The sequence below is a fragment of the Erpetoichthys calabaricus genome, chromosome 9 (assembly GCF_900747795.2).
Source record: "Erpetoichthys calabaricus chromosome 9, fErpCal1.3, whole genome shotgun sequence".
NCBI lineage: Eukaryota > Metazoa > Chordata > Cladistia > Polypteriformes > Polypteridae > Erpetoichthys > Erpetoichthys calabaricus.
Window position 1 is genome coordinate 2,402,057 of NC_041402.2, and position 21,105 is coordinate 2,423,161.

Consider the following 21,105-nt stretch of genomic DNA (forward strand, 5'->3'; position numbering starts at 1 on the left):
AGATTATTGATCTGGACTTTCAGAAAGCAACTTGATGAGGTGCCACATGAGCGGCGGGCACATGTCACTCCTCTCTTCAGATCACTACACTGGCTCCCTGTAGTGGCCTATATTGAGTTCAAATCCTTGATGGTGGCCTTCAGAGTAGTCAGTGGGTCAAATCTATAAATTCAGAAAGCATTGGATGAGGTGCCACATGAGAGGCTGGGCATTCGAATAACAGAAGTAACAGTTCAGGGTGTGTGGTGTGTAGGTGGGTGCAGAATTGGCTCAGACACAGGAAGAAGAGGGTGATGGTGTGAGAGGAGCCTTATCAGAACTGGGTGACGTTAAGAGTGGTGACCAGCAGGGGGCAGTGCTGGGTCTGCAGTGTATTTTTAATGAATATTAAATGATTTGGATAGGAATATAAAGAACGCGCTGGTGAAGGAGTGTGAATACTTCTTGAATCCACTGTACCTTATGAGTTTATATTATGAACCTTCAGATGCTCCAAGTGAAGGATGGGGACGCCTTGAAAAGCAGAATCCAGTGGCTTCCGACCACCTTCTCCTCCTTCCTCATTTGCTTGCTTGTTCCCTGTGCTGTGATTCCCTGTTCTTTATGATATTTTCCTCTGTTTAATAAGTTTAGATTTTTTGTAAGGTTTTGAGTCATTTAGTCTCCAGTTTCACTTTCGTTTGGTGCTTTCATTTTCTTTACTCACTTTTAGTTTTAACTGTTTTTTTCCTTCTATCACGTAGCCATGTTGGGTAATCTCATTCTGAGATCCGATCATCAAAATACATCATCCCGTTGGCGAGGTTTGCACTTCCAGTAGTCTGAGGTTGTGGATTCGATTTGATCTTAAATGGTTTCAATTTTGTTTATTCCGGTTCCTGACTTCCCATTGTGAAAGGCAAGCCTGCAAGAACATTGGAGTAAAAGCCAAAGAGAAAATGGCAAAGCTGAAAAACAAGAAGTCTGCTGCCCTCTTATCACGCTAAATCGTGAGACAAAATCACAGTCAAGAATACGAGGGAAGCGATAGAGGATTTTACAGGCGCAGACTGCGATAAGGAAATACGTCCAAAGATGACCTTTTACCCCGAGGGAGGACACGCCCATAAACAGCACAAGTGCCAGAGTTCCTCCACTGGCTGGAGTTTGGATTCCCTTTTGTTCATCGCTGAGTCTTTGATTCACGTTAATGTCACTTTATTGGTTATGTTCCTTGTGTTTTATGATTGGTTCCCCAAGAGGCGGGGCCTCCTTCCCATGTATGGTGCTAGTGGGCCACGATTACAGTCGTAGGCAAAGTGGAATCGCAATCTCAGTTCTATTAAAATCAAGAACAGTTAGCGACATCCAAGACCCTGAGGTCTTCCACACAGTTCAATAAGGATGTAAGGGAGTGACCCTTTTTTAATGGAAAATACATAAGACTGAAAAGAGAGGCCACATTTTTTTTAAAGATAGACAATAAGGGGAGCATGTGCAATGTGAAGAACATGCTGGCTCCCAGAGAAGACCCTTGGGGGTTCCCACAAGTGAGAGGGGAATGCCATGGACAGGAGTTCCAAAGCATATACAGCGCATCCGGGAAGTATTCCCAGCGCTTCATCACTTTGTCCACATTTTGTTATGTTACAGCCTTATTCCAAAATGGATTAAATTCATTTTTTTCCTCAGAATTCTACACACAACACCCCATAATGACAACATGAAAAAAGTTTACTTGAGGTTTTTGCAAATTTATTAAAAATAAAAAAACTGAGAAATCCCATGTCCATAAGTATTCACAGCCTTTGCCATGAAGCTCCAAATTGAGCTCAGGTGCATCCTGTGTCCCCTGATCATCCTTGAGATGTTTCTTTAGCTTCATTGGAGTCCACCTGTGGTCAATTCAGTTGACTGGACCTGATTTGGAAAGGCACACACCTGTCTATAGAAGGTCCCACAGTTGACAGTTCATGTCAGAGCACAAACCAAGCATGAAGTCAAAGGAATTGTCTGTAGACCTCCGAAACAGGATGGTCTCAAGACACAAATCTGGGGAAGGTTACAGAAAAATTTCTGCTGCTTTGAAGGTCCCAATGAGCACAGTGGCCTCCATCATCTGTAAGTGGAAGAAGTTCAAAACCACCAGGACTCTTCTTAGAGCTGGCTGGCCATCTAAACTGAACGATTGGGGGAGAAGGGCCTTAGTCAGGGAGGTGACCAAGAACCCGATGGTCACTCTGTCAGAGCTCCTCTGTGGAGAGAGGAGAACCTTCCAGAAGGACAACCATCTCTGCAGCAATCCACCAATCAGGCCTGTATGGTAGAGTGGCCAGACAGAAGCCACTCCTTAGTAAAAGGCACATGGCAGCCCACCTGGAGTTTGCCAAAAGGCACCTGAAGGACTCTCAGACCATGAGAAAGAAAATTCTCTGGTCTGATGAGACAAAGATTGAACTCTTTGGTGTGAATGCCAGGCGTCACGTTTGGAGGAAACCAGGCACCACTCATCATCAGGCCAATACCATCCCTATGGTGAAGCATGGTGGTGGCAGCATCAGCTGTGGGGATGGGAGACTAGTCAGGATAAAGGGAAAGATGACTGCAGCAATGTACAGAGACATCCTGGATGAAAACCTGCTCCAGAGCGCTCTTGACCTCAGACTGGGGCGACGGTTCATCTTTCAGCAGGACAACGACCCTAAGCACACAGCCAAGATATCAAAGGAGTGGCTTCAGGACAACTCTGTGAATGTCCTTGAGTGGCCCAGCCAGAGCCCAGACTTGAATCCGATTGAACATCTCTGGAGAGATCTTAAAATGGCTGTGCACCGACGCTTCCCATTCAACCTGATGGAGCTTGAGAGGTGCTGCAAAGAGGAATGGGCGAAACTGGCCAAGGATAGGTGTGCCAAGCTTGTGGCATCATATTCAACAAGACTTGAGGCTGGAATTGCTGCCAAAGGGGCATCGACAAAGTATTGAGCAAAGGCTGTGAATACTTATGGACATGGGATTTCTCCGTTTTTTTATTTTTAATAAATTTGCAAAAACCTCAAGTAAACTTTATTTACGTTGTCATTATGGGGTGTTGTGTGTAGAATTCTGAGGAAAAAAATGAATTTAATCCATTTTGGAATAAGGCTGTAACATAACAAAATGTGGAAAAAGTGATGAAGCTCTGTGAATACTTTCTGGATGCACTGTAACTCCCAATACTTTCCTAAAGCAATTCCCAAAACTGTCCGCTAGAGGGGCGTATACCGCTAAACCCCAGCTAGATACCGAAAGGGTCTCGTAGAACTTTAATAAAATAAAAAGATTCATTCTTAACGAAAATGCTCAGACATAACACGAGGTGCCATTGAGCGCAAAAACGTAAAGGAACTGCTGAAAGCAATAAGTTTCCAAAACCGAATCCATGCTATAGTCACAAACAGAGCACAGGTTCAAAAATTCAGGAAATAACAAACCACATGATAAAGGCCCAAGTAAATTCGGCACCTGCTGAGTTCGTTCACAATGAACCGCCAGGGACTGTGGGAGACCCTCCAGATTTATGTGGCGGAGGGCTGCTCCTGGTGGGGACTGGCATTAGAAACTGCCCACAAAAGAAATGGGGCATAACACAGGCAGCTTAAATGCATAGACAAAATCAAAAATAAAGAAACGTAAATGAAAGGATCGAAAATTAACCAAAGAGACCCCAAGTATGAATTTGAACCCCAGTCAGCAGAGGATCTGTGTCTGAGACATGACAAGTAGGATTGGTCCCTAAGGCCTACGGTGAAACTTCTGCCTGTCAGATATGACCTGGGCCAAGCAAGGGCAGTGCCTTGAATGCCAGTATCCTCCTGCTCAAGACTGGTAATGCACGGTATGAAAAGCTGTGGTGGGGTCTAAGAGCATTGGGAATGTAGAATCCCCAGAATTGAGAGGACATTGAAGACCTTTACAAGAGCAGATTCAGCGCTGTGATGAGCACTAAAGCCACACTTGAATATTTGGCCCTTACCATTTATCTCCAAAAAGTTCTGCAATTTCAGAAGAACCGCTTTCTCCTGCATCTTAGAGAGAAATGGCAGTGTAGATAAAGGCCTAAAGTTTGAAAGAACTATAAGATCCACATTTGGCTTTTCAATCAATGGCCACACAACAACACATTTCAAATAAGCCAGAACAGACGTGATGTTAGTTGTCAAAATACCTGGCCCAATGATATCAAATACTCGTTTAACAAGCTGAGGACTCGAGAAACCCCCAAAAGTGCGCTAGATCTTATAAAACACTGGAGAATAACATGCAGAAACATGAATAGTAAGGCCATTCTTCACACTTTCTGGCTCAGTGCTTTCGACTGAACACAGATTACTTTTCGGGTTTGGTTACAAGGTCTTTTGTCTTTCTACTCTTCACCCTTGCTAGGTCAGGTTAAGGATTCTTCTCCAGGCCTTAAAGGGAAGCACAGCTACCATTTGTTTTTAGAAATCCACAGGATGGAGACATGGCACAAGTGCAAGATTGGGGTCAGCATCTTCTGGAGCAGAGAAGCGTCAGTCCACCAGAGAGCTGATGATGGAGCCTCTGGTTTTTGTCCAAGACAGACGTAGACATCAGTAGTATCCATATGGGGGGGATTGTTTTGGCCCAGTTTTTAGAACAGATGGGAAAGTTTACACATTTCTAACTTGTTAGCAGCGCTTTACGATTTGGACTTTATTAAATCTCTTAACGGCTGCTGTCCCCTGCCACTATGTTAAAAACCGGGGGTGACATTTTAATTGAGGGTTGCAGTTTTTAATGGCGTTTTCAGCCGTCTTGTCATGTGGTCTCATTATAATGCTCTGACCCTGGGCCTTTGTCAATACCCCCTGACTTGCTTATTTTTATATCTGTTGAGCACCTTTAATGGGATTAACTCCTTCAACTTCAAAATCCGTCTTAGACTAATAATGATATAAAAACAGGCCAGTCCAGCCAGTAGCTCCCACAGTCCTGGTGAACAAACAGTGCTGACGCAAAAACGCAAATTCTCAGGCCATTTTAGTCGTTCAAAAGGCAGTCCTGTTGGCAGCACAACTTTTAAAGTATAAGAAGGAGGAGGAATTTGGTGCCCAATTTCCATTATTGGAACCACATGGAATAGAATACAGAATCAGAAATCACTTAAGGCTCCCGAAAATGTCGTACCACCTGGCCAGGGCCCTCCTCTAATACACAGCCAATGCTGTGAAACAGGGAGTGATTTAGGGGTCTCGACTTCGGCTAACAGTGGTCCTGCAGCGCGCTTTTGGATAGCAGCGGGCATGTTGTTCAAAGTAAATGCTTAAGTATGGCAGACTGTTGATGCCTATCTATCTATCTATCTATCTATCTATCTATCTATCTATCTATCTATCTATCTATCTATCTATCTATCTATCTATCTATCTATCTATCTATCATGTCATTACTTCATTATCTCTATGATCATACCCGGATTGTGTACAATGTTCAGGATTGCAGTCACCAAAACTGTCATCATAACTTGCAGAGTGGGACTCGTACCACCACAACAACCACACCAGATGTCTCACAGCTCATTAAAATGTCTTCACGTTACATATACATGAAAGGTTTTTTTTTTTTTTCTTCAAGCATCAATCAACAGGCAGACATACACAGAATTAATAATGCAAGAAAATGCTTCCTGTGTCAATGGCGTTCATTTCACTGATTGCAAAGCACCCTTTGTGCTGTGAATTCTTTTGCAAAGTGAAACTCTTGTTTTGCAGCATATTCAGTTATTTCACTTATCACTGTTTACAAAGGGGAAGAATAAACTCCTCATCCAATCAGGTTTCAGAATGGTTTTGCTTTTAATAACTAAAAAGATGGAAAATGTACATACTGCTGCTAAAAATGACTCTCTGCGTTGATAGATGTGAAAGGCACTATATAATAGATAGATCCTCTTTAATAAAATCCCTGTGTGCGTCCAGGTGTCCGTGTGTGGGTGTCTTCTGGTGAAGTGTGCATGCGTGGGGCACGGTGCGAAGCGCGATATTACTGTCAGAGAAAGTTAGAGGTGTTTTACGGAAATACAAAGCAGTATTACTGCGAGAGGAAATTAAAGGTACACAATACAGTGACGCATATTACAGCCACATACAAGCCAGTATTACTGTCAGAGGAGATTAAAGGCATATTACCGACGCGCACGCCTGTATTACCGCCAGAGAAAATTAAAGGTATATTACGGACGTACAAGACAGTATTACTGTCACAGAAAATTAAAGACACACAATACACGGCGGCCGCCCATGAAGAACAGCCAGCTCAGCAAGTAAACATCAACAAAAGAAAGGCTGAAAGAAAGAAAAATACGACCAACAAAAAGAATGAGGTCAAAGTCTCTTGCCATTTAATATAGACTGTACCTACTAATGTTTATGCACTACTGTTGTAGCGCCCGTTATTGTAACGGCCTAAATGACTAGTAGATAGATGAAAGGCACTATGTATAGATAGATGATGTGAAAGGCACTATACAATCGATACTGTAGATAGATATGAAAGGCACTATATGATAGATAGACAGACAGACACCATAATAACTAGAAAGAAAGAAAACGTCTGACTTGGCGGGCTCAGTCCCAGTCCCCGTGAGTCGCTATATAAATGTATTGCTGTTCTTATAAAGAAGCCCCCGTTGCATTTCTTGACACACTTCTGCTGATTGATTCATTGGTTGAATGTCAGCCAACGTCATCATGTGTATGTCCCTGGTGTTGGTGTGTCCCTGAGTGGATGTGCAGCATTGTTCATGATGGCACTCAGTTTTGTCTTCATTTTCTACTACATTGCAACCCCCCCCACCTAACTGATCCTGTCCTTTTAATTAGTTTGTTGATTCGGTGGGCCTCTCTTTCTGTGATGTCACTGGCTATCAGAAAGTTGTAGATGATGAGAAGGACGTCACCACACAAATTAAAGGATCGCGGCCACCTAAGGAGAAAGAGCCTGCTCTGCCCTTCCTTCTCTAGTTTCTCTGCGTTCTGAGACCCATCCAAACTGTCACTGCCGTAGACCCCCAAATTCTTGTAGGAGTGGACCTCCTGTACACCCAATGGTTAATAAAGAGTGCAGGTTGTATCATAATGCTGTTTTTTGTGCATCTTTTTACCATCCAGGTTGAGAGTCACTTTGTTGTTTCTTCTCCCTTTCTTTTTAGTGAGCACGATGTTGGAGAAGATGATATTTACGACTGCGTCCCGTGTGAAGACGGAGACGACATTTATGAAGATATCATCAAGGTGGAAGTGCGACAACCCATGGTACGGTTGTTCAATACATTCATTTGTCCCATTCCCCTCGTCTATTAGTGGTGTCCATCCTCTTCATCACACAGATAAAGCTGCGTCCCGCTGCACTGCAATCAAATGACACTGTAGAGAAAGCAAAATCTGCTGTAGACATTCACATAAAGGCTGGCTTCACACCTATAAAGTGCAATTTAATTATTATTTCAGTCAAAATGATATATTGTTATCATTCTAAATTCATTTATGAAGTAGTTAAGGAAGCTTTTTGGAAGTGGTTGTTAATAAAGTGTAAGTCGTAAGATGAAGTTAGCAAAGTTGAGAACTTGCCCCCCTGACTTGTTGCTAAGGTCCTAAATTACGTGTCGACGGCACGCGACTAATGCGAATCGAAACTGAGACAAGCGATGAGTGACCTGCGGCTGCAGGCTTTGTCAATTAGGTGCCCTCATGCCCTCCTCTTTCTCGTCTCAGGGGTCAATATGTTCTTACGACCAAAACGATATCAATATGACATTATTATGCCCCGTTGACTTCTGCACTTTTCCCCAGTTATTGTTCCTACCCAAAATGGCTGTCGAGACAATCATGTTGTATTTCTAAAGAACGGAGGACGACCTCTTCATCCGTCTACGGGTGCCGTGTCATGAGAGGAATGCCGCACGCATGTCTGAAAATCTGCAGTATGGTGGAAGACGTGTAGGTCTGATCGAGGATCTCTGCCTTTTCCTCGATGGTCTTTTTGGATTGTCATGGTAATAATTAGACACGTTTTGTGCACATCACCTAGTCAGGATGCTCTTGAACAAGTCCTCACCGATGTTCCTGCGGTCATCGTGCATTTCTGGTTTTTCAGCATCTGAGCCGCTAACCCAAGTAGCATCATGCTGTAGAATCCCAGTGGACATTCCCCTCTTAACCAGAGCCATCTCAAAGCTTCCTCTGTTGCCTCAGTGATGTTAAAGCATGGCCGTCCTCCTGCTCGTCCTCTTCTTCTTATGCCCAGTGTGGAGTACGGCCCACCTTAGCAGGCAGGCACGGTGATTTCCATTCATTTACGAGTCCCTCATAGCTGTCCCTCACCGCCTGCTCCCACGGTCCTGCCACTTCTGAAAGGGTGACATTGTCTGTCTGTCAGAAGGGGAAAAAGAAGAACAAAGGCCGTCCACGTCTGTCCACGCAGGTTAGTTTTACACTTCAGTCAGTCCGAGAAAGCCTGAGGTGATTGGCGGTCTCTGCGAACTGCTGCCTTTCTAGAGGGTCTAATTAAACTGACACCTCGTAGGTCCACCATATAGGAGCTGTACTAACAGTTTTCAAGAAGGTCACTGTGAAATATCAGCTCGGCCTGAACTACCAGCAGTTACTTTATTTGTGTGATTTAAAGAGACACCGCTGAAAAGGTCAGATCTTTTAAGTGTTTTCTGAAAAGAAAGCCTTCTGTCACTGATCCAAATTGGAAATGAATGTGCTGTCTTTCGGTTTCATTTTGGGGCATCCGTAACCTTTGAAGAAAGCGAGTCAGTGACATGCAATTTGCAGGTTTGTGCAGGCGGAAGGCTCGTGTAGCCCTTGAAGCACAAAGTGACATCTGGGGATTACGCAATCAGATCAGAAATGAAAAGACTGCCATATTGAGATTAAAGAGAGTCAGGTCAGCTAAACTGTTATCTGTGTGTGTGTTTGTGTTTTATAGGTGAATGTTTATCTGGTGTATTAGGGTCCCAGAAAAGGCCTAACTCTAAAGAATAGGCCCGAAACGCCAAACAGGCCTAGCTCTGGAACTCAAGAGCAGGCTGTGGGCCTGCACCCTCAAATAGACCACCCGTGTAAGGGGAACAATACAAAAGAGCTCTGGACTCTGTCAAAAATGACATTTCTTAAACCCTATTGGGATGAGATTAGCTTTACACCTGGAGGTGGGGCGAGGGAATCATTCCTGGCGGACCACGTTAGCCATTATGGATGTGGTGAGCAGTTAAGCAAAATGGCACCTTTTATTGGCGAACTAAAAAGATGACAATATGCAAGCTTTCGAGGCAACTCGGGCCCCGTCTTCAGGCAAGAATTTTAGTCCCCTCCGGCACAATCATGTCATGGAAGTTTCTACAGACCACATGTTAGCGTCTCAGAATGCGGAACCTTCTATAAAAAGTCAGTAAACGAGATTAAACGAGTCCGGTGTGAATCGACATCTCAGTAAAATTCGGTCATCTCTTGTGAAAACGGCATTTCCACGATGACTTCTTCACCGTCAGGTTGAGTAGCCGGTTGGAAGAGATCAGTCGTGCCTTCTATCATCTTCTTCTTCAGGTACCCATCCTTCTCGATTCATTACCGTATTCTCAGGTGATCCATAGCACATTTTTAATGCCCTGCCAAGTAGCATCATTCTCGCTCCTTCCTATCATTTTTCTTCCAAAGGGCCTTGCGTGATTGTTCTAAAGACCGAATCTCCTCTCAGGATGCTACCAGTCGTACTGTATTACTGATCGTTTTGTCATCTTCCACAATTTACTGTTCTTCTTCATTTGATTTCTGTTCTATCCAGGGTGGTCCACCCAGGCTGGCACTGCCACCTGAACCCAACACCAACAAGCGTGGGACACAAGCTCAAGGCACATACTGATCTTTTCTTTTTCACCTTGTGTTCCCCGTTCCCACAAGTTCAGCACAGTCCAACACAAGCACAACCCCAAAACAATTCTCTTTCTCCTTCACTCCTCTGGTCAAGCTTCGTCTTCCTCCTCCCGAGTAGTGGCTGCTGGCCCATTTATTGGATGTGCTCCAGGTACTTGATGACTCATTTCCAGCAGCACTTCCAGATGTGGTAGACGAACTGCCCAAAAGGGCTCCTGCTGTAGCACCCCCTGGCGGCACCTGTGGACCCCAACAGGGCTGTACCACACTCCAACTCCCATGAAGCCCTACAGGAGTCCGAAGCACCGCTGCCAATCAGGGTGGAGGTAACGCTTTGGCCACGCTTGATCCCCCGGTCCTCCCAGCATGGAGGCGTCCCGGCAGCACGCTAGACCAGTAATTCTGCCACAGAATAGAAAATGGCAGGGGGGCATCCTAAACTGATAGGATCAGGAGCTAAAATCAAAGAAATCATAAATGATCCGAGCCAGAAAGTCAATAATAAACCTAATTGTCGAAACCTAATACTCATTTTAAAACAAAGTCCAAAGGAAAAGCAGGATTCAGAAGCTAGGAATGAGTTTGAACGCCAGAGATTTGCAGTGTTGGACGGCGTTGACACTCTCGCCATAATGACATCGGGGCGTCATGTCTTAGCAGTCAGCTCCCAAATTGTCGATATCTGTTCATAACCAAACATGGTGTTGCGGTGATTTACAAACTTAAATGAAATAAACGGCTGTAAAACATAACTTTTATCAAATAATGTAAATATTTAAAATTTCCAGTAATCAGAAAAAAATTTGGATGTGAGCGTCGGTAGGCTCTGCGCCCCATGAACCAAATTACCCAAACTATTCTCTAACATTTCAGTCATTAATTGTCTCTGTGATTCTGATTAAAGAGATCATTATGATAGCAACAGAACAATTCAGAATTAATTGCAGAATCACCGTATTTGAGGGTTTCGCTAATGCAGGGGTCGCCAAGTCCGGTCCTGGACCACCGTGGCTGCAGGTTTTCATTCTAACCCTTTTTTTTAATGAGTGCCCTGTTTGTGCTGCTAATTAACTTCTAGTGAATAAATTTTAATTGATTTGCTTTTTTAAGATTTGTTCCCTTGAATTGCTTAATTTCTTTCCTTAAATTTCCTTTTCCTCTGGGGCAAAGCTGGAAATGACGGTGGGCATCAAGCAGAGAGGCTGTTAGCGGCTGGACTAAACCCCAAATCTGTGTCCCCCAACCCCCCATTATTTTAATAGTGTCACGATGTGCATGCAGGTGACAGTGAAGTAACACTAATACAGAATTCATTATTAATAGTTATCTAGGCAAAGAATTGTAAGGTGGTTCGGACTTTTGCTTATTATTTGGACTCACGTTTGCTTCTCGTTTGTTTAGTAGTTTGGGCATCTGGTTCTGACCCCTGCCTGCCAACTGACTTTTCTTTTGCTAGTCCCCTTTTGTCACTGCCATTTCCGGGACAATTTCTTTGTCCTTCCAGACGAGGATTCTAGCTCACCCCCACAATGATGCCTAGACAAGTTGCTCACCTACCCACACTCCTCCTACCCATAATCCACCGTCCCTCGGCGTGAATGTATACAGTGTGATTTTTACCTCACAAGCTCCCAAGCAGTTTTTCAAATCAACTAATAAGAAAGTGATTGCAGGTGTTAAAGTCGCTGCTCACATTAGTACCCAAGTGGCTCATGGGCTTCTGATGTTTTGGGTTTTTTTTTTTTGGCATAATGAAAAACCTGGGGCACTGGTGCCTGGAGTTTGTCAGGTGTGAGACGTCTCTTGAGGTGACAGCAGCCACCAAAGTGGTTCCATGTTTATGGTTTTACATGCGTGGCTTCAAAAAGTTTGACGACTAATGAGAAGGACGCTAGACTGGTCAAGCTGTGGCAAGAGAGCCATCTTAGGAGAAATACCAGGATTGGGCCTCAAAATCTTAAGAAACACGGCCCAGCGGCGTAGAGATTCCTAGTAGTGTTGGATGTTTGTACTTTTAACTGATAAACCAAACATTGTGTTTGCTCCAGCGAGTCCAGAGTGTCTCCTGACTACAGTCCGTCCAGTCATACGTGTGACCGCTTCACTGTCACCTCACTGGAGTGTTCTGTTGTGGTCTCTTTGGGTTTGCACTCCAATTCCCTTCTAATTCTCACTTTTCCTTTCCTGTTCCTCCTTTTAGAACATTAGAACAATCAAGACGAGAACGGGCCATTCAGCCCAACAAAGCTCACCAGTCCTATCCACTTCCATCATGCCACTCTCTGGCTGGGATGCTGTGCTGGCTCAGTGTTCTTCGCTTCTGTCAGTCTGGGTTTTGTTCTTTCTCTTTTTGATGCCGCTATCGTCTAGTAAAGCTGGCATCACACGACACGACTTTGTGTCACACTTAATGACTGCAGTTGCTGGATCTCGTTCCTTTGAGGATGTCAGATTACACGGTGGTGAATCCCGAGGGACGACAGATTACTCGACTCCCTCATGACTTCTCAGCACAGTTTCAAATTTCTTATTGCACTGCAAAATCTGCACATCACCACCACGATGCCAGTCAGCACGCCAGCATCCTTTTTTTATTTTCTTCACTCAGTCATCATGTAATAAAGATGAGATGTTGAATGGCCTCAAGCCAGCCCTTCTGTTTTCTTTTGTTTCTTCAGGCCACCATTGTTCTTCTATTTCTTAAACAACAACACCACCGTTTATTTCTGTCGCACATTTTCATACACATGATGGAGCTAAAAAGTGCTTTACATGATGAAGAAAGAGAAAAAAGACGAAATAAATAGGAATTCAAATAAGGGAGCACTAATTAACATAAAATAAGAGTAAGGTCCGATGGCCAGGGAGGACAGAAAAAACAAAACAAAACTCCGGATGGCTGGAGAAATAAAATAAAATCTGCAGGGGTCCCGAGGCCATGAGACCACCACCCCCAACATTAATGACCTCACAGTCAGTCCTCATTGTATTCAGGGTTCACATGGAATAACTTGATAGAAACGGTCATGTGGACTTCTGGCCTTTAATCCATCAATGGAGGGACATCACGGTGCTTTGATCAGGTGGTGGTGGCGCAGATTGGCACCACAGAAAACCAGAAAAAGAACAGCAGAGAAAGTAGGGGTTAGTATGGATTTTGGAGCCACCAGAAATGATAATGATAATTAATTGAACATACAGAGCATCAGGATTAAACTACGATGGAGCTATGGGAAAGCCATGTTAAAGTAACGAGTTCTTAGCAGTGTTTTAAAGTGCTCCACTGTATCAGCCTGGCGAATTCCTATTGGCAAGGCATTTCAGATTTGATGTGCATCACAGCAGAAGGCCATCCGCCTCACCACTTCTTTTAAGTTTAGCTCTTGGAATTCTAAGCAGACCCTCATTTAAAGATCTAAGGTTACGATTTGGAGTGTAAGGTGAAAGACATTCTGAAATATAAGGCTTTGTAAACCATTAGGGGTGGCATGGTGGCACAGTGGGTAGCACTGCTGCCTTGCAGTTAGGAGACCCGGGTGTGCTTCCCAGGTCCTCCCTGCATGGAGTTTGCATGTTCTCCCCGTGTCTGCATGGGTTTCCTCCCACAGTCCAAAGACATGCAGGTTAGGTGGATTGGCGATCCTAAATTGTCCCAAGTGTGTGCTTGGTGTGTGTGTGCCCTGCGGTGGGCTGGCACCCTGCCCGGGGTTTGTTTCCTGCCTTGAGCAATGTGCTGGCTGGGATTGGCTCCAGCAGACCCCCGTGACCCTGTAGTTAGGATATAGCGGGTTGGATAATGGATGGATGGACAAACCATAAGCAGTATTTTAAAGTCAATTCTAAATGGCACAGGTAACCAGTGTAGTGACGCTAAGACTGGTGTGATATGCTCAGATTTTCGTTTCCGAGTTAAGATTCTAGCAGCTGCATTCTGCATTCGTTGTAATCGATTGGTCTTTTTTGGGTGGTCCTGAGAGGAGTGCGTTACAGTAATCTAGCCGACTGATAACACAAACGTGAACTCATTTCTCAGCATTTTGCAGTGTTATAAGACGTCTAACTTTTGCTATATTTCTTAAGTGAAAAAATGCTGCCCTAGTAATCTGATTAATAAATTCAGGTCAGAGTCAACAGTTACCCCTAAATTCTTTACCTCCATCTTGACTTTTAATCCTAATGCGTCAAGTTTATTTCTAATACCCTCATTATATCCATTTTTGCCAATCACTAAAATGTTTGTTTTCTCCTTATTTAGTTTGAGAATATTACTACTCATCCGTTCAGAAACACAAGTAAGACATTGTGTCAGTGAATCAAGAGAGTCAGGGTCATCAGGCGCTATTGATAAATACAGTTGTGTGTCATCAGCATAGCTGTTGTAGCTCACGTTATGCCCCGAGATAATCTGACCTAATGGAAGCATGTAAATCGAAAAGAGCAGTGGACCCAGGGCTGTTGCCTTGTGGACCACCATATAGAATATCAGGGGTCTTTGAAGTATAATTACCACAACTAACAAAGAATATTCTACCCCACAGGTAGGACTCAAACCAATTTAAGACCCTGCCAGAGAGGCCCACCCATTGACTAAGGCGATTTCTAAGAATATTGTGATCAATAGTATCAAAGGTTGCAGTACATGGAGCTGTCCTGTTTGTGGGCATTGTACACATTGTCCTTCTAGCCGAGCGCTCTTTGATTGTCATCTCGTGGCGGTGCCACGTATGTAGCATTGGTTTTGTGCTCCTTGCTGTCTTCACTTTGTGAAAATAGGAATTTACATCTGCCTTAGTTTTGTTGCAATTCACCAGCTCTGAACCTCAAAAAAAGGCTTCAGTGTAAAAATTAGGACTCAAGGCTTCTGTGAGACTTAAAAACAAGATTTGCCCGGCCCCAAACACAAGAAGCAGGCTTGACCACCAATGCCAAAAATCAAGGCTCTGTAGCTTGATAGTGCATGACAACAATGGCAGCCTTGGACTGGCCTGGTTTAGAGCCTGAGGTGGGCCCTGAGTCAGACTTTCATAAGGGTCTCCTCCAAATTTCTAAGTATGTTCTCAAACATTAATACCATTGCTTATCTCACTGTTGCTTTGGTTCCTTCATGCTGCAGATCAGATATATGCAGGTAAGTTTCCAATTCAGTCTTCTGTCCTTCTCTGATTTTTTTATTTTTTATTTTTTATGTCTCTTTGACGTGCATGCAGGATTTACCAAATTTCAGCTTTTGTGCACAGCGTCCTAATCCTTTCATTGATTTGTGTTTGCCTATAAATCCCAAACTGTGAGCCTCTGACGGTGGGCGGCCATCACTGCTACTTTGGATGAGTGAGTAGAATGCAGCTGACTGTTCAGTTAGCACCTGTGTCTCCTGGCCTACACCACTTTATGAGAAAAATACGAGTGACGTACATGGCTGACCCAATTACCGGGTCCTGAACATCCAACGTGAGGCTCAAAGACGGTTCGGCAGAAGACCACAAGACATGTGTGTGTTCCTTTTGGGTTCTCTCATGAAGAGAGGTCAGGGCTGTTAAGAACAACACCACCATTTATTTTTGGCACACGTTTTCATACAAATGCCGTAGCTCAAAGTGCTTTACAAGATAAAGAAAGAAAAATTTAAAAATAAGATCAGGCGATACCAAGTAAGAAAGAATAAAGTAAGGTCCGATGGCCAGGAGGACAGAAAACAGAAAAAAACTGGAGAAAAAAAAAACAAAATCTGCCGGGGATCCGAGACCACCCAGCCCCCACTGTTCTATCCTGTTGATTTTATTAGGTGTAAAAAGTCTAGAAATTCATTAGAAATGTAATTCATTTGCTTTGTGAGGAAGGAGTGCATTTGAAACAAGAATAGCTGTGTCCGATATGTTAACATTTCAATTGAAGCACCCATTTGAATCTTCCAAAGTCTAAATATTCTTGATTACAGTTGGAATTTGGTCTTTTGTCACCCGCTGGTAGAAGTCCATAGAGGATTACATCCCACGTGAAAGATGAAAAACCAAAAATAACGTCATATTCATAATCATCGAGACATTGTGATCTGTAGCGAGAGTAGGGAGCAAGAGGAGACCCTGAAGAGGTGGAGATCTGCTCTAGAGAGGAGAGGAATGAAGGTCAGTAGGCCCACCAAGACAGAATACATGTGTGTGAATGAGAGGGAGGTCAGTGGAATGGTGAGGATGAGGGGAGTAGAGTTGGTGAAGGTGGAGGAGTTTAAATACTTGGGATCAACAGTACAGAGTAATGGGGATTGTGGAAGAGAAGTGAAGAAGAGAGAGCAGGTAGGGTGGAGAAGAGTGTCAGGAGAGATTTGTGACAGACGGGTATCAGCATGAGTGACAGAGAAGGTCTACAGGATGGTAGTGAGACCAGCTATGTTATATGGGTTGGAGACGGTGTCACAAGAGACAGAGCTGGAGGTGACAGAGTTAAAAATGCTAAGATTTGCATTGAGTGTGACGAGGATGGACAGGATTAGAAATGAGGACATTAGAGGGTCAGCTCAAGTTGGACTGTTGGGAGACAAAGTCAGAGAAGCGAGATTGCGTTGGTTTGGACATGTGCAGAGGAGAGATGCTGAGTATAATGAGTGAAGGGTGCTAAGGATAGAGCTACCAGGTAAGAGGAGTAGAGGAAGGCCTAAGAGGAGGTTTATGGATGTGGTGAGAGAGGACATGAAGGTGATGGGGGTAACAGAGTAAGATGATGAGGACAGGAAGATACAGAAGAAGATGATACACTGTGGCAACCCCTAACAGGAGCAGTCAAAGGAGGAGGAGGAAGAATAAGAGGAAGATTCATAATCACCAACCTCCAAATAGTCTAAAACGATTCCCTGCTTGCTTGTGTTTGAAATCTGTCATTTTTTTTAACCGTCTAAGATTAAGGGGGGCTAGGACCACCAATAGAGAATCAAATATGCAAAAGTTTTCATATTTGCGATCAGCAACCTCGAGATAGCATAAAACGACACCCCACATGCCGATATTACTGATATCCCCTTTCTATCAAAGGAATAGCTTTGACCTCTCGTCTCCCATTAGGTGCTGAAGCCCTGGCATCGGCTGATGTGCCACGTGTGACTTCATGTCCTTCTGTCGCCTACTAGTTTACTCTTTATCAACAGGGGGTCATTTCCTGCACAACATTTAGTCCCAATATTAGGGGTTTTTTTGGGTTTGGAGGGCCAGCAATAAGGTGGGAACCCCAAAAAACTTGGTGACTTTCACAACTTGACATTGCAATGAGTCAGACGCTTTATTATATCATGACGGTTTTTCTCGTACTGAACAAGTGAGAAGTGAAGTGTTTAGAACCCAAGAACAATGTTTCGTCCTGGTAGGGTCCCTAGGGTGACCCCATTCACCGTTTCAGATCTAACAGAGTGCCAGCTCCAGCTTTGTACATTTACTCTGACCGGCCTGCTTACTGTCAGGATTGGCTGCTATTGTAGTTTAGTAGCCCCCCGCCTTTTCTTTTATGTCTATAACCCCAGGAAATTGGGCAAAGAATCAGAACAGGCAGGAGAGGAAGTCACACTTTTTAAATTCATATGTAAATTAGCTTAAGATTTCCAATTGTGTATTTGTGAGTCAAATGAGTGGTGGCAAAACAATACAGCCTGGACAATAAGCAGTTCATCTTATTTAGGCTACTGGGTGGCTCTCTGTCTTCATACGTTTATTCGTCTCTGGTCCAACGTGGTCCAGTTTGGCCCTTGGATGGAATGGTGGAGACACAACATGGCAGACTGTATAGACAGAGCAGCAGCGACAATGTCATGCATCTGCAAGCCTCGATTTTAAGTCTGTCCTGATGGTGCTGGACGTGCCACTTGCACCCGTGGGGGGTATATTGCTTCGGCTCCCCCTCAGGCGCGAGTCCGACTCCATTTTTCACCTTTTATCTTGCTCACCTGTATTCCCCCGGGCTGTAATCCTGTAAAGGGAAGAGCTGCTCATATTTGTAAAACATGTCCTCCTTCCAGAGGCTCATCCATTCTACCTGCACAACTAAATCTGCACCTCTGATGTCACAGACAAGAGTATCAAAGCAGCAGCTTCGCACTTGTTATGGGTTCAGGCGGTAATCAGTTACAAGCAGATCAATGAAAAACCCTAGAATCGCACTGAAGAAAAGTTCTTATCTGGTCTACGGTGGGGTCATAAATGTGCCCGATCATTGACTGGCTTATCCAGCTCCCCCTTAAACATTGGCTTTGAACGTATCGGATGAAGGCTGATTCTCAAAAAGCATTTTCACCATATGTGCAAGATATCACCAACTTTACTCTCCACCACTCTCACGTTCCAGAAAACGCAATTGGACCACCACGTCTTGTCCCAAACACTTTATCTCCTGTTTTTCACTTCAGTCAGTCACTTGAAACACGTTACTCTGAAATAGCCCCCTGGTGTGTGTGTGTCAGTGTCTATCAAAAGATGTTTCTGGGTCTCCTGAAGTGGATCAGATGCTGCAGACGTGTCCTTCCCAGTGGTGAACAGTCCGCGGTTTGGTGGTACTGATAAGCCAGCCTTTAAGAAACACCACAGGTTCACAACCAGCTGAATTCACACAAGAGGTGTCGCCGGCGAGGAACTGCACAGAGTTGACATCCCACCCACCTCACCCAAGACAACAGAGGTGGGACGTGAGCTCCCAACATTAGGACTGTAAACCACCAACTGTACCTCCGTGCTAAGGGGAAGCCTGATAGGGCCTCTTAGCCTGTCCTCCTGAGTGATATCTGGACGAGACCCCCCAGTCTTCATGGCCAAAGAATCGTTCGTGGCTGATATCCCCGAGTTCAAAGTTTTAAGAATTTTATTATCCCTGTCTCTGAAGTGGTAAATTTCCAGTCACTTGAATTCGTAATCCGTCACTTTATTTTAATTTAAAGTAAATGTTGATTTCAAGAGACAGCAGTTGTGCTGCTCATCAGTCACTCAGACGGCCAGTCATGAAGCTGTAGGAGTCCAAGGTCTAACGCTTCATGTATTTCTCCTCACCAGAAAATGGGAATGACAGAGGATGACAAGAGGAACTGCTGTCTGTTGGAAATACAAGAAACTGAAGCAAAGTACTACAAGACACTGGAAGACATTGAGAAGGTGGGTAGTACTGTCTGAAATCATCCGATTTGAGGGGTAAGGTAGGAGGCCACCATGCATGTGGGTATCCATTTAGTGCACACCCTTCTATACTGGACTGTAGTGGGCTTTATTGTCAAAATTCATAGATACGACAAAAAAAGAAAAGGATGTTCGAGGATCCATTGATAATTTATGAGAGGGATGATTACAGGGAGAAGGTGAGCTAAGAAAAGAAGATGTGTGTAGTGAGGCTCTATGGGGTGTCAGGGTTTTTAATCGACTTGTCTGTCAGATGGGGGGGGGGGTTGGCTGCACTCTGCCTACAAGGTGCCCCAAACCCGATCTCTCAGGTGCTTTTCCCACAATGCCTCCCTACCTTTTGCCCCAATTCACCTGCCAACTCCAGGGTCATTGGTAAGATGTCAGCCTTAAACTCAACCCTGGACTCCCTCATGAATGATCCTTGAAGTCAATTCGAGGGTCAGAAACGTGGGGTCTCACTCTGGTTGACCTTGGGTGCCCCTGCCTTTGTCATTTCCAATTTGTCATAAACTTGACAAAAAGACACACACAGGTTTGGGGCAGCCACCCATATATTGTTTTCCTGGCTGCTAAATTAGATGAATAATGGTGTAGTAGTACAGGTTAGAGTCCACAACAGGACTGATTTGAGAATGGCAAGATGGCGAACAGAGGAAGTGACGTCATCAAATGGGACCGGAACTGGAAGTGGTGTCATCCGGGCCAGCACCAGAAGGGGGTTGGGGCAGAATCTGAAGTGGTATCATCAGGCCCGGAAACGGAAGTGACATCATCAGGGCCAGGCAGAATTTCCCATAACAGGTCTGCAGAGAAGTGAGATAAAGAGTCAGGGTACTCCGCCACCCCCTGGTCTCATTCAGGCCCTTTAGCTGCCCGTGTGTGACAAAGTTTACAATTAAAACTCTGGGTGGCTCTGACGCTCCTGGCCCACCGAAGTACCTTCAATGTCAGTAGGGTGGTTTTTGGATGAGCTTCAGCCCGCTCCCCATTGACTTTTCTGTCTTACTTAAGTGACCACGGACTTATTTCTGAGACACCTGTGGCCTGTCACCTTCTCCCACACTGGCACTTGGATGGGTTCACCCAATAACAATGCTACCTATCCCTCACTTCCCATTTTCTCGCCTGATCCTCTTATCCCAGCATCTATTTATGATCCATAATCCTCTCAGGTCAGCTGTCCTTGTCATATTTGCTTGTAATGTGACACAGAGAAGTCAGTAAAAATAATAACACCTACAGAATGGCTTTTCTATCCCACAATCCTCTGTGTTTGTTCACACTTGGTGTTTAGTTTGACGATTCCGGTGGCCCCTTAGAAGAAGCTGTGCTGCAGCTCATACATTGTGAATGGAATATGAAAAGACAACAAGATGGGCCTCCCGTTAAGAAGCCTGAGAAGGTGCCAGTTACACTTTGCAGGAGAATGCTTTGCTAACGACTCTTGTATTTTTTTTTCCAGAATTATATGATTCCTTTGAAGCAGGTTTTAAGTCAGCAGGATATGGAAGCCATTTTCGTCAATTTGGAGGTAAATCAACGCTCATCGTGTAAATGTTGTGGTTTTAATGGAACGTAAGTGCTGGGACTGGCGCCTTTTGTTCATAAAGTACTTAGCCCACCCCTCTAGGCAAGCGGATTCCACGGAGTGGGTAACAAGTGGCCTTTTGTCCCGCGTTGTGCCACAGCTTACAGATAACCCAGGGTTGCCAGCTTCCCTTCAGATGCCACTCCGTCTGTTTAAATGATGGAGAAGCCATGTGACGTTTGGGTAGCTGGTGGTCCTGCTTTGGTGCTAAATTGTCAATGGAGTGTTAGATCTTCCTTTAGTTTAAAGGACCACTCCAGCTAGAAACAACCATTTGTGTGTCTGCCACTCGATGCTCCTTTCATTTTTGATCGGGTTTAATTGAATTCCAAAACTGGTTTTCTCGGACTGCCTCCCAGAATATGTTAAATAAAAAAAAAAAAAAAAACACATTTCCTGGGGTGTACTTACTTTTTCACACAAGTGCTTTGTGCTAATGATGTCACTGTGAAAC

At 44.3% G+C, this 21,105-nt stretch overlaps 1 protein-coding gene across 2 annotated transcripts in view; it reads left to right on the forward strand.

Annotated features, from left to right (window-relative positions):
• Positions 1 to 21,105, forward strand: part of vav2 (vav 2 guanine nucleotide exchange factor) — a 522,340-nt gene that overhangs the window by 378,285 nt on the left and 122,950 nt on the right. For both annotated transcript variants that reach the window (XM_028809081.2, XM_051931588.1), the window contains 3 exons: positions 7,193 to 7,295; positions 18,941 to 19,039; positions 20,526 to 20,594. In XM_028809081.2, the coding sequence (XP_028664914.2) occupies positions 7,193 to 7,295; positions 18,941 to 19,039; positions 20,526 to 20,594 (271 nt within the window). The remainder of the gene's footprint in view (positions 1 to 7,192; positions 7,296 to 18,940; positions 19,040 to 20,525; positions 20,595 to 21,105) is intronic.